A 17,820-nucleotide genomic window follows, 5' to 3' on the forward strand; every position below is an offset into this window, starting at 1 on the left:
TGGTCTGGCCTATATGTGAATCCAGATCCACCGCAATGTGGTTGACTCTTAACTGCCCTCTGAAATGACCGAGCAAGCCACTTGGTTGTAACAAACCACTACGAAACACAATAAGAATGAAACCGGACGGACCACCTGGCATCGACTTCGGTACCGGCTACGGATACGGCAACGGCACACAGTCGACCCTGCAAAGTCCTCCTCACCAACATCTGGGGACTTGTGCCAAAATTGGGAGAGCTGTCCCACAGACTAGTCAAGCAACAGCCTGACATAGTCATACTCACAGCCAATGTCCCAAACTCCTCCATCACCATCCCTAGGTATATCCCGTCCCACCGGCAGGACAGACCCATCATGTGTGGTGGCACAGTGGTATACAGTCGGGAAGGAGTGGCCCTGGGAGTCCTCAACATTGACTCTCATGGCTTCAGTTCAAGCATGGGCAAGGAAACCTCCTGCCGATTACCACCTACCACCCTCCGTCAGCTGATGAATCAGTACTTCTCCATGTTGACACTTGGAAGAAGCACTGAGAGTAGCAAGGGCACAGAATGTACTCTGGGTGGGGGACTTCAATGTCCGTCACCAAGAGTGACTCGGTAGCACCACTACTGAGTTCCCCTCCAAGTCACACACCATCCTGACTTGGAAATATATCGCCGATCCTTCATCGTCGCCGGGTCAAAATCCTGGAACTCCCTACCTAACAACAGCACTGTGGGAGTACCTTCACCACACGGACTGCAGCGGTTCAAGAAGGCAGCTCACTGCCACCTTCTCAAGGGCAGTTAGGGATGGGCAATAAATGCTGGCCTTGCCAGTGATGCCCACATCCCATAAACGAATTAAAAAAAAAAATTAAAATGAAATTTTCTCTTGTACCTAAATGGTAATTGTAATTGGCTAATGAATTGACAATAGTATTTGTACAGCTTTTGCTAAATCTTGTTAATGTTAGCAACAAAGGCTATTGCTCACTGACTTCAAGTATGGGATAACTTTCCATCCCCTTTTAAAGAATACTGTAAACTGTTTCATATCTGTTAGTTCTTAGCAATATTCATTATTAGAAATTTATGGATATAGCAGAAAATGTAAAATGCTTGATATGAAACCTGAAAATAGAATATGTGCTCAATCAAATGCATGAGTTGGAATCTGAAACATATTTTAATTTCAAATTTTACAGGTATTTACAAGAAGTTGGTTACACAGACACAATTCTAGACGTGCGATCACAGAGAGTGCGGTCGTTACTAGGTCTTTCTGGCTCTGAACAGAATGGGTCAGTAGAGACAAAAAATTTGGAACAGATTCTTAATGGAGGAGACTCACCATCTAAACAAAAAGGGCAAGAAGTTATAAGGTGAGAGACTAAAATGTTAATGATTTCCTTAACATCATAATACTGACATCAAATTTGCAGTGTTTGAATTGCATCTTACATTTCCCAATATTGTATTTGTACTGATGGTGATTTTTAGTCAGTGCACCACACCAGTCTCCCTTCTTAGCTACATCATGATGCATGTAGCTGAATCCCATGGAAAGTGAGAAAACAGTTTTTTTTTTTAAAGTCAACTAAATGGTATAATTGTTGAATTAATTTACTAAAGAATCTATTAATTACCATTGAATCAAGTTTCCAAACTTATCTAGGCGTCTAGTGGAACTGAGTTTTAGAGCATTAACACTCAGCCATGGTGTGAGAGCTATTGCAGGTTCATCATTCGGGATGAGCAATAAATGCTGGCCTTGCCACCAATGTTCCCTCTAATTTTTTTGTGGCCCCGCGGCACCTTTATGGGCTGTGTGGCCCATTCAAATATCCGCACATGCGTGGTTTTTCCATTTAAAATCCGTGAGCTGGCTGCGCAGCCGCATAGCTTAAAGGGAACATTGCTAGCCAGCGAGACACACATTCCATGAATGAATAAAAGTGCCCTTAGTTTCTGAGCTGAGGCAAGTTGAGTGTGGCCACAGTGTCTTCCTGTGGTGTATAACAGGGGAAAGGAAGAGTCATACATAAGCTGTTTCTAGTACTTCTTGGTGGCTGGCCACAAGACTACATTGGCGGTTCACCTGGCAGTAGAGGCTTCAAGACCAATTGGACAGAACAGCAGCTTGCATTTATATAGCACCTTTAATGTAAAGAAACACCCCAAGGCACTTCATAGGGGCATAATCAGATAAAAATGGACGTTGAGACAAAGAAGGAGCTATTTGGTGACAAAGGTGGGTTTATGGTGTCCTTAAAAGGAGGAGAGGGTGAGGGGTTTTGGGAGGGAATTCCAGAGTGTGGGGCCTAAGCGTCTGAAGGCACAGTTACCAATGGTGGGGTATGGGGGGAATAAAACCGCAGCGGCAAATAAATGGGTGGTCTCAATCTCAATGATAAAGTAGTCCATGTGTTCCTCGCACTTGTTGTAGGATGTGCGGGTAGAGAAAAAAAGAAGAAAAAAAGACTTGCCTTTCATGATCACCGGACGTCCCAAAGCGCTTTACAGCCAATGAAGTACTTTTTCAAGAAATATAGTCACTGTTGTACTGTAGGAAATGCCACAGCCAATTTGCGCACAGAAAGCTCCCTAAAAGCAGCAATGTGATAATGACCAGATAATCTGTTTTAAATGTTGATTGAGGGATAAATATTGGCTGGGACACTGGATAACTCCCCTGCTCTTCTTCAAAATAGTGCCATGGGATCTTTTACATCCACCTGAGAGAGCAGACATGGCCTTGGTTTAACGCCTCATCTGAAAGACTGTACCTTCTACAGTGCAGCACTCCCTCAGCACTACACTGGAGTATCAGCCTAGATTTTTGTGCTCAAGTCCCTGGAGTGGGACTTGAACCCAGAACCTGCTGATTCAGAGAGAGTGCTATCAACTAAGCCACAGCTGATACTTTAAGGCAGGGGAGAGGGGTTTAAGGAGACATTTGATAGTGGAAAGCTGAAGCCAGGGGTTGTGTTTGCTCTCTGGGATGATCCTGGAGTTGTATGCGATTTCAACAGAAAAGAGTAAGGACCGACTGTGGTCCAGCCTGATCTGATGATGGCTAAACCAGTTGTGGACCAGATATGTTCTAGTCAAAGCTAGGCAGTTGAGATTTAGAAAGTGCAGTTGCAAGTGATTTGGAGGAGAGTTTTTTTCCAGGTGTGGACCCAAATGAAGTGGGGTTGGATGTGGGTGATGAGGGATACAAAGAAGTGGTTGGAGATGGCCTTGTCTGTTATAGAAACTGGGAATAGAGAGACCACTGGAGATGGCAAGATCGAGAGACTGGCTGTGTATATGGGCAGGAGAGTTTAAATGGAGGGAGTGGTTTAGGGAGGACAGAAGATAAGTGAATTCAAAGAGAGGACAAGGGAAGCTGAGATGAAGATTGAAATCACTGAGGATGAGATGTCGCTAAGGGCAGAGGCTGAGTGAGAAAAGAAGGGAGGATATCTTGAGAAATTTGGGGGGTGGTTAGAGAATTGAAGATTTTTAAAGAGAAGTGAGGGGTTGGAACAAGGTGAGGTACTCGGAAGGATAAATCATCGATTTTAAAATTCTCATCCATTTTTTCAAATCGCTCCATGGTCACGCCCCCCCCTATATCTGTAGCCTCCCTACAAACCTTTGAGAGCTCTGCGCTCCTCCAATTCTAGCCTCTTGCGCAACCTCGATTTTAATCGCTGCACCCTTGACAGCCGTGTCTTCAGCTGCCTAGGCCCTAAGCCAGGGATGGGCATTTATTTGGGCTGGAGGGCCACTTAACAAGTTTTGGTGAGCTGTTGAGGGCCGCACGCCAATGTTCCCCCTAAAGTGCGCGGCCGCATAGTTGCACACGAATCGCAAGGTCCCGCGCAGCCGCTCACCAGCTCCTGCTGCTGGAAGGGATACTACGCAGCAAATTTAAAGGGACTGCACACGTTGGTGAGAGCAAAGTATTAAATTGGTAAATTTGAAACAGGCCAACTCATAGTGTTGATCATCACTCGCAGTTTTACCCTTCCAATAATTAATGGACATAAGTTCAGATAGTAGTCAGATACTATCTTGAATATACAATGTAGTGTAAAATAGTAAAATCTTCCATAACTAAATGAATGAAATGATTGATCGATCGATTATATGTTGTATACGTGGCTGTTTGGCTCGAGACTGCGGTGCCTCCGACGTGAGTGGCGTTCTCTCTTTAGTGTGCTGAGTAAAGGAGCCTGAGGCTTCGCAAGGCCTGAACTACAGTCGCGTGCCATTACCTGGACTCCTTGTGCTCCGGGATCCACTCCCGTATCTAAGACAGCGATGAGAATCCCCCTGCTGTCATACGCTGGGTACCGGTCTCTTTCTTCGATAAAAGAGTCATCGTGATAACCAGCCATGTCTCGACTCAGACTAATGTGCAGCTCGAGCTCCAGCTTGCATTCTATTTCTGTCCTGTCCAGCGAGCCGGATAGAATGAACTGGTGGGCTGGATATGGCCCGCGGGACGTATTTTGCCCACCTCTGGAAGCTCCCCCGCGCTTTACTGAGGAAACTCCCAGAGCAGGGACCTGACGCAACTGGGTCTGCGCCAGAGACTGGCGGTACCCCCGCGGAATTCAGACAACACCTTTCACCCAGTTGCACCAATAAACAGAAGTAGCATTTTATAACTCACTGGAATGAAATCAAGCCCAGAACTAATTTTGAATTAGTCGCTAACATTCCTGCAGAGACGTTGAGACTAAAAACTCGCTGCAAGTTTTTAAAAAGTTCTAAGTTTACAATCTTCCAATTGATTCCGAGCCATGCTGCCAATTGTGTTATTTTACATATACATATTTAAAGTATTTACATTTATGGAAACTGAACCCACAAACCGTGAGTGACTCACCTTTCACGTTATAGTGACGCAGCAGAAACCCTGGTTTCGGGTGTGATAGCGACACATTGATGCAGCGAATGGCAGTTTTGATTTGCCTGCCTGTTTTTGGTTATGACTCCCCTGCTGCCTTGGAGACGATAACCCGCCTCCTGACGTTACATGGGGCGGGTTTAGGCTTGGGGTCAGGTGCGGCGGACGTTTAGCCTTGAAGCCAGACCTTGGTGGGCCGGATTGAATCCCTTGGCGAGCAGGATACAGCCCATGGGCTGTATTATGCCCACCACCTCCCTAAGCTCTGGAATTCTCTCTCCACCACTCTCTCCTTTAAGACACTCCGTAAAACCTACCTCATTAACCAAGCTTTTGGTCAGCTGTCCCAATAGCTCCTTATGTGGCTCAGTGTCCAGTTTTGTTTGAAGCGCCGTGGAACTTTTTACTATGTTAAAGGCGCTATATAAATGCAAGTTGTTGTTGATCCACAGATAACACAACATTAGAATGCAAAAATACTGCCTTTTGGTTTAGATTTACTAACAAAAGCTTTTTGAATGTTTCTAAATCAAAGTGGATTGAAAGTGCTTGGAGTGTTGATCTCAGAATCAGAAGGCTTAGTGTCAGATTGCTGTTTTGACTCGTGTTCAAATTCAATCTTCCTCAAAAGGTAATTTTCACCTATTTCGCCATAGATTTACAAGGAACACACAGTTGTAGAGATGCCTAGCTCCTGCATTTTGAATGTTTGTGTTTTGAAAGGGGGCGTTAAGAAGGAAGTAAGAGGGAAAGAAAGTAGCAGGGTTGGACTACTTAAAAAAGTAGACAACCTATCAGCATTTCGGTCAGCAATTTTGATATCTGCAGGTCCAGGCCCAGGACGTAGTCTTTTGGGTTGATGGAAAGAGAATATGTAGATTAAGAGTGACAAGTAAACCATTAACAGAAAAATAAACCTTAGAAAAATTGGTAATTATACTTCATAATGTAGACAAATAAGTTTGTAATATGAAATTGATTTCAGAAGAAAAAATGCTGTATTTGGTTATTGCTAATAAGTTTTCCCTACTCTCTTCTAAATGTAGGAACGCAGGAGATAAGCCAAGGGGAGGCCTTGCTGAGGCTGTTCTTGAAACATTTAATTTCCTAGAAAATACAGATGATGACAGTGATGATGATGAAGAGGAAGGTGAAATGGTGGAGGACATCACAGACAGCAAAGAAAAGCACAGAATAAACAAGAAACATAAAGTAAATGTTCAAATATATTCTACCAATGCCTTTGAGGGGCTTTGTGCAACTTCCTAAAGAATATAGGCCCATCATATGAGACAGTGAAACTTTCTTTGTTCTGTAACTGTATTTTAATTATTAAGATTTTAGATTATTGAGATTTTAGACTGAAGTTCGACATAATTAAGTTTCAATGTTGCCTGAAGGTCTGAACAAAAGAAAGCATTGGTGGACAAAACAGAAGATATTATGACGTTGTAGTTAAGTGATCATTGCCTTATGATGTCACAGCGGAAATGCTAGTCAGTGACTTCAGCCAGAAGATATAATAAAATGGCAGTAATCTGATCACTTGTACCCCTGCCTTCGTTATAATGCTTTTGAGCACCCTCTTGGTCACTTTCCTGTCTGAGCGTTTTAGTCCTCAAGCAATATTTATGTGCACCATATTTATCTGAATTTGTGTGTGGTTTGTTTTCTTGATTGAGATCTTACAAGAAAACCATTTTACATATTTGCTCTAAAATGTGCATTAATGACACAAGTTTGACCCTTGAACTGTATTAAATGAGCAGCAAGTTTCTGGATTGGATAACATTTTAAAATTATCAATATTTGTCACTTCTAGATTGGTAATGAGGGGCTAGCTACTGACTTGCCTGATGATACTGAAGAGGCTTTGAAAGAATTTGATTTCTTAGTGACAGCCGAAGATGGAGAAGGAGCTGGAGAAGCTAGGAGCTCTGGGGATGGAACAGAATGGGGTAAGAAAATCTATGGAGTTGCTGACAAATCACACGTAAAGCCCATTCCATTGTCTGTCTGTGCTATGGTATTTATTGCTGTTTATCTGAATTCTAATGATTCTGCTGGCAATATTACTAGTAGTCTAGCAAAAATAGATCTTCAGAATTAGTTTAATGTAATATCCGATATGATTGAGTTTTTTTGGCTGTGTTAGACTGAGCTGAACAGTTCTAGTTTTACAATTCTTTGTAGTACTTTAACTTTATTAAAAAATAAATCTGAAGGAAGTTGAGATTGTTGATTGAAACAGCCAGAGGGATTGATGTTATACTATGATGGGCCTATATTCTTTAGGAAGTAGTCCCAAGTATCTTCAGCAGCTTCATCAATGACCTTCCCTCCATCATAAGATCAGGAGTGGGCTGTTCATTGATGATTGCACTACATTCAGCTCCATTTGCAATTCCTCAGGTAATTAAACAGTCCGTGCCCACATGCACCACACCTTGGACAACATCCAGGCATGGGCTGATAAGTGGCAAGTAACATTTGTGCCACACAAGTGGCAGGTGATGACCATTTCCAACAAGAGAGACTCTAACCACCTCCCCATGACATTCAGTGGCACAACCATCACCAGGTCCCCCACCATCAATGTCCTAGGGGGTCACCATTGACCAGAAACTCAACTGAACCAACCACGTAAATACCATGGCTAATAGAGCAGGTCAGAGGCTCTGCGTTCTGTGGCAAGTCGCTCACCTTCTGACCCTCCAAGGTCTCTCCAGCATGTACAAGGCATCATTGAGGAGTGTGATGGAATACTCTCCACTGGCCTGAATAGGTGTAGCTGCAACAACACTCAAGAAGCTTAACACCATCCAGGCGAAAGTAATCTGCTTGATTGGCACTTCATCCACTAGCCTATACAGCCACCCACTCCATCACTGGCGTAACATAAGAATTAGGAGCAGGAGTAGGCCATCCGGCCCCTCAAGCCTGCTCTGCCATTCAATAAGAACATGGCTGATCTTCGACCTCAACTCTACTTTCCCGCCCGATCCCCATTTCCCTTGATTCCCCTAGAGTCCAAAAATCTATCTCTCTCGGCCTTGAATATACTCGATGATTTAGTATCCACAGCCCTTTGGGGTAGAGAATTCCAAAGATTCACAACCTTCAACCGTGGCTCCAGTGTGTACTATCTACAGCATGCACTGCAGCAATTCGCCAAGGCTTCTTTGGCAGCTCCTTCCAAACCCCTGACTTCCACCACCTAGAAGGACAAGGGCAGCAGGTGCATGGGAGCAGCATCACTTCCAAGTTCTCCTCCGAGGCGCACACCTTCCTGACTTGAACGTACATCGTCATCCATTTATAGTCTCTGGGTCAAAATCCTGGAACTTCTTAAGTAATATCATTGTGGGAACACCTTCGCCACACGGACCTCAACGGGTCCAGAAGAAATCCCGCCACCACCACCGCCTCAAGGGTAACTAGGGATGGGCAATAAATACTGGCCTTTCCAGTGATGCACACGGCCCGAAAGTTATTTTTAAGAAGGATTATTTTGTCTGATGTAAGATGTACTGGTATTGCTACATACAGCCCATGAGGAACAGTAAATAGCTGGAAGTTAGTGCTGCAAGCTCGTATAAAGCAGCATGCGTTAATGTCAAGTCTTGACCCTGGAAGTTCATTCTGCATGTCTTCCCTGTGCAATTCTAGCATGACCTACAACCCTTTAACACTTTTTACTTTTCTTAGAAGAGTTCTCCCTGCTATCCTGTCGTTCACATTCGTCTCTTACACTAAATCTGATGACGTAAAAATAATCAGCATAATTCTAAGAAGAAAATATTAACATTTGAAGCTACTTTGTTAAATTGTACATTGAAATTTAACAAAACTAAATCGTTTTAGGTCAATAAGCGACAACTATGTTATAAAATATGAGGAAAGCCCAGATTTGCAGTTATTTTTTTCAAAAAATTCTGTTTTGTTCTCTAGCGATATCACTTCTTGTCTGATTAATACTGAACCACAGTAATTTGGTTCTGAACGTAGGAACCTATGTTCCTTACCAAAAGATGGAGTTCGACTCACAAAGTCAAAACAATAAACTTTAATGAACAAATGAAGCAAGTTAACTACAGGATGAACTGGAAACGTGTCTGGTCTGCTTGGAAACCAAATTAACCATGATAAATATCTATCTATAAATCTGTACTTGGCAGTGAGTGCTGAAATTGTGCTTTTTCACTTACCTGGAACTGTAGTACAGAGACAGCTATGATCAGTTTTGGACTTGCATAATCCTAAATGACTCACCCCCACCAACTCCAGGGGACCAGAAATATGAGGATTGGCAACTCAAAAATCTTTTTTCATTGAAATTGATGGGGGAAAGAAAGGACCCCAATGGGTGGAAGTGATTTTTAGATCCCCATCCAAAAAAATCTTAAAATTTCTCTGTTGTAATAATTTTTCTTAATTTTTAGCATTTTCTTCCTGTGTTAAATTTATTTTGTTTTGCAAGTTTATTTTCTCCTTTCATAGCCCCATTGTTAATTTTACTTTTTAAAAAAAAAAAACCTTACAGCAGCAGAGACAAGTGGGAACACATTGATTGAGGCAAGAAGCAGTTTAGATTGGGGGGTTCGACTGAATTGGCAGGTCCCACTACAGGGACATAAAAAATAGGAGCAGGAATAGGCCACACCGCCCATCGGGCCTGCTCTGCCATTTACTAAGATCATGGCTGAACTTCTACATCAACTCCACTTTCCTGCCCTATGCCCATATCCCTTGATTACCTTAGCACCCAAAAATCTATCGATCTCAGTCTTGAATATACTCATCGACTGAACATCCACAGTCCCCTGGGGTAGAGAATTCCATAGATTCACAACCCTCTGAGTGAAGAAATTTCCCCTTATCTCAGTCCTAAATGGTCGACCCCTTATCCTGAGACTATGACCCCTAGTTCTAGACTCTCCATCCAGGGGAAACAGCCTCTCAGCATCTACCCTGTCAAGCCTTCTAAGAATTTTATACTTTTCAATGAGATCACCTCTCATTCTTCTAAACTCCCGAAAATATAGGCCCATTCTACTCAATCTCTCCTCATAGGACAACCCTGTCATCCCAGGAATGAATCTAGTGAACCTTCGTTGTGCCCCCTTTAAGGCAAGTAAATCCTTCCTTAAGATAGGAATCCAAAACTGTACACTACTCCAGGTGTGGTCTCACCAAAGCCCTATATAATTGCAGCAAGACTTCCTTACTCTTATACTTCAACCCCCTTGCAATAAAGGCTAACATACCATTTGCCTTCCTAATTGCTTGCTGTACCTGCATGTTAGCTTACTGTGATTCGTGTACAAGGACACCCCGATCTCTCTGAATACCAACATTTACTAGTCTCTCACTTTAAAAAAAAAAAAAAAAAATTTTAATTCTGTTTTCCATTCTTCCTACCAATATGAATAATTTCACACATTATACTCCATCTGCCACCTTCTTGCCCACTCACTTAGCCTGTCTATATTCCTTTGCAGCCTCTTTGCATCCTCCTCACAGCTTACTTTCCCACCTAGCTTTGTATCATCAGCAAACTTGGATATATTACACTCCGTCCCCTCCTCTAAGTCATTGATATAGATTATAAATAGCTGAGGCCCAAGCACTGATCCCTGCGGCACTCCACTAGTTACACCCTGCCATCCCGAAAATGACCCATTTATTCCTATTCTCTGTTTTCTGTCCGTTAACCAACCCTCAGTCCATATTACCCCCATTCCCATGAGTCCTAATATTGTGTAACAGCCTCTTGTGTGACATCTTAGCGGATGCCATCCGAAAATCCAAATATACTATATCCACTGGTTCCCCCTCATCTACCCCACTAGTTACACCCTCAAAAAACCCTTACTAGATTTGTCAAACACCAGTTCCCTTTCATAAAACCGTGTTGAGACCAGAGCCAAAAGAAGAGAAAGCTGAATGCGATGCCTTGAGCAGGTCCAGAAAATGAGCAAGAATTGAGTGCTACTGACAGTGCCCACAGGTACTTAGAACTATTTCTCTTCTCCCCTCATCCCCTCATCTGTTTTCATCTCCTTCCCTTCCTCTAGGCCCCTAATATTTTCTTGTTATTTGTCTTATGTTCACAAAGAAACAAACAATTTGTGGTAGGCCCCTTTAAGGTCAAAGGGATTATAGATGTCAAAAGCAAATACTGACTATAAAGGAATTTCAGACTGGCTTTGGGAAGTACAGTAAAAGGACTAAAAAAAAAACTTGAGAAAGTACAGCTCACAGGCCCATAATAGGATTTCACTCAGTTTGCATGTACTCGTTGAATTGTTCATAGCTGCTGTCACACAAATCATTCAGATTCTATAAGATTTTGTCATGTTTTACATTTTATGTAAATTTTGCAGGTAGCCCTGTCAGAAGATCAGTACTGTAGTTTCATTTTCATTCCTCCTTTTATGGACAAGCATGTTATAATTTAAGATAGTACAATATTAAAACTAATCTGTAATCAGTTATTCAAATCATTCAGTTGTCACAAAAAAATTAGGGAATCCTCAGTAATTGGGCTTTTTTCTATTTGAAACATAGCTGTATTTTTACTGTCAGTCGTGTTCACACAAGTAGACATTTATCTCTTTAAGCTGAATTGTTAGCAGGGTGAAGGGAGAACCCCCCTTGTAAGCTTGTTTTGTCCAATTTATTGCTTGTAAGGAAAGCGATGCTTTGTAAAACTGCTGGCTGTATTGTGCTTTGCTGTTTTGGATGCAGTGGCATAGAATTGCTATATTTTTAAATTTACATTAGCCATTAAGAGTAAGGTTTATAACAAGTCATTTTTAAGCAACTGATTATTTTGTTATAATTTAGAATTGTGTTTAAAAGATTACATGATAATTCTTCTCCAGTAACTTTTTAAAGGCTGTGATTAAACCACTAACCTTCATGAAATAGCAGCAGCGACTGCGTGCATTCCCATTTGCTGATTTTTCAATGATGTGCTGCATGTAGACAAAGATGACTTCTCCCCATCTTCGGAGGTTTGGGCTGTAGACAAGGGACTAATAAGTAAACTGAAGGAACAATACAAGAAGGAGCGGAAGGGCAAGAAGGGGGTCAAGAGTAAGTGCAGATGATTCTGAATCATGTAGTACAACTTTCCCATTTACTTAAAGCTGCTCTACTCCCATTTTTTTCATTTGTCCAAATATGTCTTTCTCCGCTTTGTTTCTGTTCAATATTTTTCTTTCCTGTATGTCTAAAGAAACTATAGATTAGGGGTGCAACGAACATTCCTTTCATTAGTGGGATGCTTTTCTTGTTCGTAGTATGGAAGTCACATTGGTAACATGTCTGGAAGGACTGTGGTATTTGTAGTTGGAACGTTCAGAAAATAATACCACCTTAAACACTTTTATCTTCTGGCAAGAAACTGTATAGTTCAAATCTTGAGAGGCAGAAATTGCTTTATATTAAGCAGAACCAATTGGTGAGATTGCTCTGTTTTAAAAAATGTACATCAGCTTCAGTGCGGATTTAATTCTCACTTGAAATTGATACATTGGTATCTTGCTGTAAGTATACTTAAAAAAAAAAGTAGTTTCAAAAAGTTCAAGAACATTAACAATCTGTTGGCTGAAAACTTAAGCATTTGATTGAAAGTTTAGTATTGCAAGTAGATAAAAGTCTGGATTTGGAAAATCGTATTATTGATTCCTTCCTTTTCAATGTGGTGCTATATGTGGAATATAAATTACTCTAGCTTAGAACAAAACTCAAATGCAGCACATGGTACATCGAAACTAACATTGCATGGTAATAAGTTCAGTACTGCATGCATTTTATGCTAACCAAATAGAAGAGCATGCACAGCTATTTACTTGGTTTTGCTATGTTTTGCTCTAGTTGATGTATGTGTATGACTTATTGTTTCATCAAAGGGATTAAGTGATCAGTTTCTTAGAATTTCATCATTGATTTTAAAATAAAATGATGTAAGAAACAAAAAATTGCAAGGAGTAAACTATATAACATTTAGGGGTCGAGCCTCAAGTTTATTTTTTCCCCAGTGTTCGTTGACTTCGGTAATGGAAAGAAGAGCTCCAGCATTAATTGTTGTACTGTTGGCTGAGAATAGCATTATGGTGTTTCTTATGTGTACATAAATGTGGGGGGGGGGAATCTTTTAATTAAAAAAAATGTTTCTTAAAACATTTTAGTTTTAGAAATGTTAATTGAAACCATATATTTCTGTAAATACTCTAATATTGCTCATCACTTTTCTAACAAATGCAATATATCACTGAGATTGATAAATAATTCACCAGCAGCTTGGTTTGTTCCTGTTTGTCACTAGAGTTGAGAAAATTGATGGGGGAAAGTCCTGTTTTATTGTTAATAAAGTCAACATTTTATTTAATCCAGTTTCTATACTTAGTAGAAAATAAAAATAAAGGTAAGTTTTAGTTGGTGCATGACTTGGCGAGACAAGATTTTAAGAAGGTGAAAATAACTTTAGAAAACAAGGAGAGTTCATGTGCATATGTTTAAAAAATGTTAAATGGATCAAGATGCTTAGTCAACCTATAGGAGTTGGACTTTAAGCAAAGAAAATCACCAAGAACTGGCACTCTGCAATCCTTTGCCATAACCACTATGGCAGCACGGTGGCATAGTGGTTAGCACTGTTGCCTCACAGCGCCAGGGACTCGGGTTCGAATCCGGCCTCGGGTGACTGTCTGTGTGGAGTTTGCACATTCTCCCCGTGTTTGCGCGGGTTTTCTCCGGGTGCTCCGGTTTCCTCCCACAGTCCAAAGATGTGCGGGTTAGGATGATTGGCTATGATAAATTGACCCTTCGTGTTAGGGGGATTAAATACGTGGGGTTACGGGGATAGGGTGGGATATGTGTTGGTGTAGGGGTTACAGGGATCGGGTGGGATATGTGTCGGTGCAGGCTCGATGGGCCGAAATGGCCTCTATCGGCACTGTGGGGTTTCTGTGATTTCTGAGAGTTCTGGCAGATTTAAGTTTCATGTGGGGAAACCTCCAAAACGGGGCTTATACCGTTGTGTGTCCAGGCAGCGATTCCAGGTAGCTGGATGGTATGGATCATAAACTGGCGGTTACTTAAAAGTAGAAATAGAACTCATTTGAATTACATAATAGATAAATGCAAAATTGAATGCTTTTGTGAAAAGCTAAGAGAAGTTGTATTGCTAGAGAATAGTGTGTGAATTATGGAAAGAAACAAGATTTTCAAGGACTCTAAATACAATCCTCTCCTTCTGGCAGTTGTACCAGACATTATCAGTTGTATCAAACCACCAGTAACTAAGTGTGGGCAAAAAGTGCTGACCCCTACTTCCCGAGAATGAATATAAAAAAAATAAATTGAAATTACATTGAATGAGTTGTGCATCTCTCCATGTCTTTTTTTCTGTCTGTTTTCCGAGTTCATGTACCAACTGCACCCAAGAGGGTAGGCAGGTGATCTTTTCTGAACTATCACCATTAATGCTGTAGAATGTGTGTAGAGTGGACAGCAGTGATGATTTCCTTCTGATTTTCATCCGTTGTCAGATTTTTTGGCCCCCGCTCCAGTCTTCGCAATAATAATTAAACCGAGATTAACAATTCAGCAGCAAGCTATCGAGTTTCTGCCCTGCCATTTTGTGGCTTAGCATGTTGGTAGTTGAACATGGTGCCATCCCTGTTATGTATCTTTAGTAGAATGGAGCCTTCCCCTAAGTGAAAAGCTTGTGCACTTTTATTTTGGTCTGGGACTACTTCCAAAAGATCAAGGTGCATTAATAAATGTCACAATTCCAGTAAATTTATATTTTATGATTCCTGTCAAACATCTAAGTACTACAAATTGAAACTTAGTAAGAGATTATGATTGTGCAAAGGATATCTAAAGATAATCATAACAATATTCATAGTACTTTATCGTAGAAGAGGCATTTATGGTACTTAAATTACAAAGGACAGCCTACTTTTTTATAACTGCTCTCCTTAGCACACATCACAAACACATTATGCTTGGTAAAATAATGATTATGCCCTCTACCCTGTTTCAGAAAGATCGAGCTTATGTTTCTTGTTAAGGCATCAGTGACTACGGTGACATCAGGGAAAAAAATAGAAATAAGTCAAAGCTAAAGGCACTATATCTGAATGCGCGAAGCATTTGCAACAAAATAGATGAATTAATAGCGCAGATAGAAATTAACAGGTTGATCTAATAGCCATAACAGAGATGTGGTTGCAAAGTGGCCAAGGTTGGGAACTAAATATTCCAGGATACTTAACCTTTAGAAGCGATAGGCAAATGGAAAAGGAGGAGGGGTAGCCCTGATAATAAAGGATGATATAAAGACAGTAGAGCGAAAGGATCTTAGCTCCAAAAATCAAGAAGTAGAAGCAGTTTGGGTGGAGCTAAGAAACAGCAAGGGGTAGAAAACATTGGTGGGAGTTGTTTATAGGCTCCCAAACAGTAGTTTTAATGTAGGGCAGAGTATAAATCAGGAAATTAGAGGCGCATGTAACAAGGGTAATACAGTAATTATGGGGGACATTAATCTACATATAGACTAGGCAAACCACATTTGCAGTAATAGTGTGGAGGACAAATTCATGGAATCTATGCAAGATAGTTTTCTAGATCAGTATGTTGAGGAACCAACCAGGGAACATGCTATTTTAGATCTAGTATTGTGCAATGAGAAAAGGTTAATTAATAACCTTGTAGTAAAGGGACCTTTAGGGAAGAGTGACCATAATATGATAGAATTTTATATTGAGTTTGAAAGTGATTTAGTTACATCCGAAACTAGGGTCTTAAATCTAAACAAAGCAAACTACATAGGTATGAGGGGCGAGTTGGCTAAGGTAGATTGGGAAACTACTTTAAAAGGTATGACAGTGGACGAGCAATGGCTAGCATTTAAAGAATTAATACATCATTTACAAAAAATATACATTCCTTTAAGGCACAAAAACCCCACAGGAAAAGTGGTCCAACCGTGGCTAACAAGAGAAGTTAAAAGATAGTATTAGGTCAAAGAAAGAGGCTTATAATGTTGCCAAAAAGAGTAGTAAGCCTGAGGATTGGGAGGATTTTAGAATTCCACAAAGGAGGATCAAGAAATGGATAAAGAAAGGGAAAATAGAATGAGAGTAAACTAGCAAGAGACAAAACAGACTGCAAAAGCTTCTATAGGTATGTAAATAGGAAAAGATTAGCAAAAGTAAATGTGGGTCCCTTACAGGCTGAGACAGGAGAAATTATAATGGGGATTTAGGAAATGGCTGAGAAATTAAACAAATACTTTGTGTCTGTCTTCACGGAAGAAGATGCAAAAAACTTCCTGGAAATAGTGGAGAATGAGGAACTGAAAGAAATTAGTATTAGTAAAAAAAATAATACTGGAGAAATTAATGGGACTGAAAGCCGATAAATCCCATGGACCTGATGGCCTACATCCTAGGGTTTTGAAAGAGGTGGCTATAGAGATAATGGATGCATTGGTTGTCATTTTCCAAAATTCCATAGATTCTAGAACGGTTCCCGTGGATTGGAAGGTAGCAAATGTAACCCCACTATTTAAGCAAGGAGGGAGAGAGAAAATGGGGAACTACAGACCAGTTAGCCTGACATCAGTAGAAGGAAAATTGCTAGAATCTGTTATTAAGGACGTGGTAATAGGAGACTTAGAAAATAATAATAGGATTGGGCAGAGTCAACATGGATTTATGAAAGGGAAATCATGTTTGACAAATATGTTAGAATTCTTTGAGGTTGTATCTAGCAGAATAGATAACAGGGAACCAGTGGATGTGGTGTATTTGGATTTTCAGAAGGCATTTGATAAGGTGCCACACAAGAGGTTATTAAACAAAATTAGGGCTCATGGGATTGGGAGTAATATACTAACATGGATTAAGGATTGGTTAACAGACAGAAAACAGAGAGTAGGAATAAACAGGTCATTTTCGGGTTGGCAGGCTGTAACCAGTGGGGTACCGCAAGGATCAGTGCTTGGGACTCAGCTGTTCACAATCTATATCAATGATTTGGATGAGGGGACCAAATGTAATATATCCAAGTTTACTGATGATACAAAGCTGGGTGGGAATGTAAGTTGTGAGGAGGATGCAAGGAGGCTTCAAGGGAATATAGACAGGCTAAGTGAGTGGGCAAGAACATGGCAAATGGAATACAATGTGGAGAAATGGGAAGTTATCCACTTTGGTAGGAAAAATAGAAAAGCAGAGTATTTTTTAAATGGTGAGAGATTGGGGAATGTTGGTGTTCAGAGGGACCTGGGTGTCCTTGTACACAAATCACTGAAAGTTAACATGCAGGTGCAGCAAGCAATTAGGAAAGCAAATGGTATGTTGGCCTTTATTACAAGAGAATTTGAGTATAAGAGTAAAGACGTCTTACTGCAATTATATAGGGCCCTGGTGAGACCACCCCTGGAGTATTGTGTACAGTTTTGGTTTCCTTACCTAAGGGAGAATATACTTGCCATAGAAGGAGTGCAATGAAGGTTCACCAGACTGATTCCTGGGATGAAGGCATTGTCCTATAAGGAGAGATTGAGTAGACTAGGCCTATATTCTCGAGTTTAGAAGAATGAGAGGTGATCTCATTGAAACATACACAATTCTTACAGGGCTTGACAGGGTAGATGCAGGGAGGATGTTTCCACTGGCTGGGGAGTCTAGAACCAGGGGTCACAGTCTCAGAACAAGAGGTCGGCCATTTAGGACTGAGATGAGGAGAAATTTCTTCACTCAGAGGGTGGTGAATCTTTGGAATTTTCTGTCCCAGATAGTTGTGGAGGCTCAGTCGTTGAGTATATTCAAGACAGAGATCGAAATTTTTTTGGGGTATTAAGCGAATCAAGGGATAATATAGTGCAGGAAAGTAGAGATGTGGTAG

The 17,820-nt window shown here is 40.9% G+C and overlaps 1 protein-coding gene across 6 annotated transcripts in view; it reads left to right on the forward strand.

Moving 5' to 3' along the window:
- The window catches only part of strn3 (striatin, calmodulin binding protein 3), a 254,149-nt gene that overhangs the window by 145,418 nt on the left and 90,911 nt on the right, over nucleotides 1–17,820 (forward strand). For 3 of the 6 annotated variants that reach the window (XM_086003414.1, XM_086003408.1, XM_086003412.1), the window contains exons 5-8: nucleotides 1,193–1,369; nucleotides 5,937–6,102; nucleotides 6,713–6,848; nucleotides 11,881–11,991. In XM_086003414.1, the coding sequence (XP_085859540.1) occupies nucleotides 1,193–1,369; nucleotides 5,937–6,102; nucleotides 6,713–6,848; nucleotides 11,881–11,991 (590 nt within the window). The remainder of the gene's footprint in view (nucleotides 1–1,192; nucleotides 1,370–5,936; nucleotides 6,103–6,712; nucleotides 6,849–11,880; nucleotides 11,992–17,820) is intronic. The other 3 variants (XM_086003410.1, XM_086003411.1, XM_086003413.1) reach the window with 1 other exon arrangement.

This window comes from Somniosus microcephalus, chromosome 12, assembly GCF_052327205.1.
Source record: "Somniosus microcephalus isolate GS21.2 chromosome 12, FLI_Smic_1.0, whole genome shotgun sequence".
NCBI classification, from domain to species: Eukaryota; Metazoa; Chordata; class Chondrichthyes; order Squaliformes; family Somniosidae; genus Somniosus; species Somniosus microcephalus.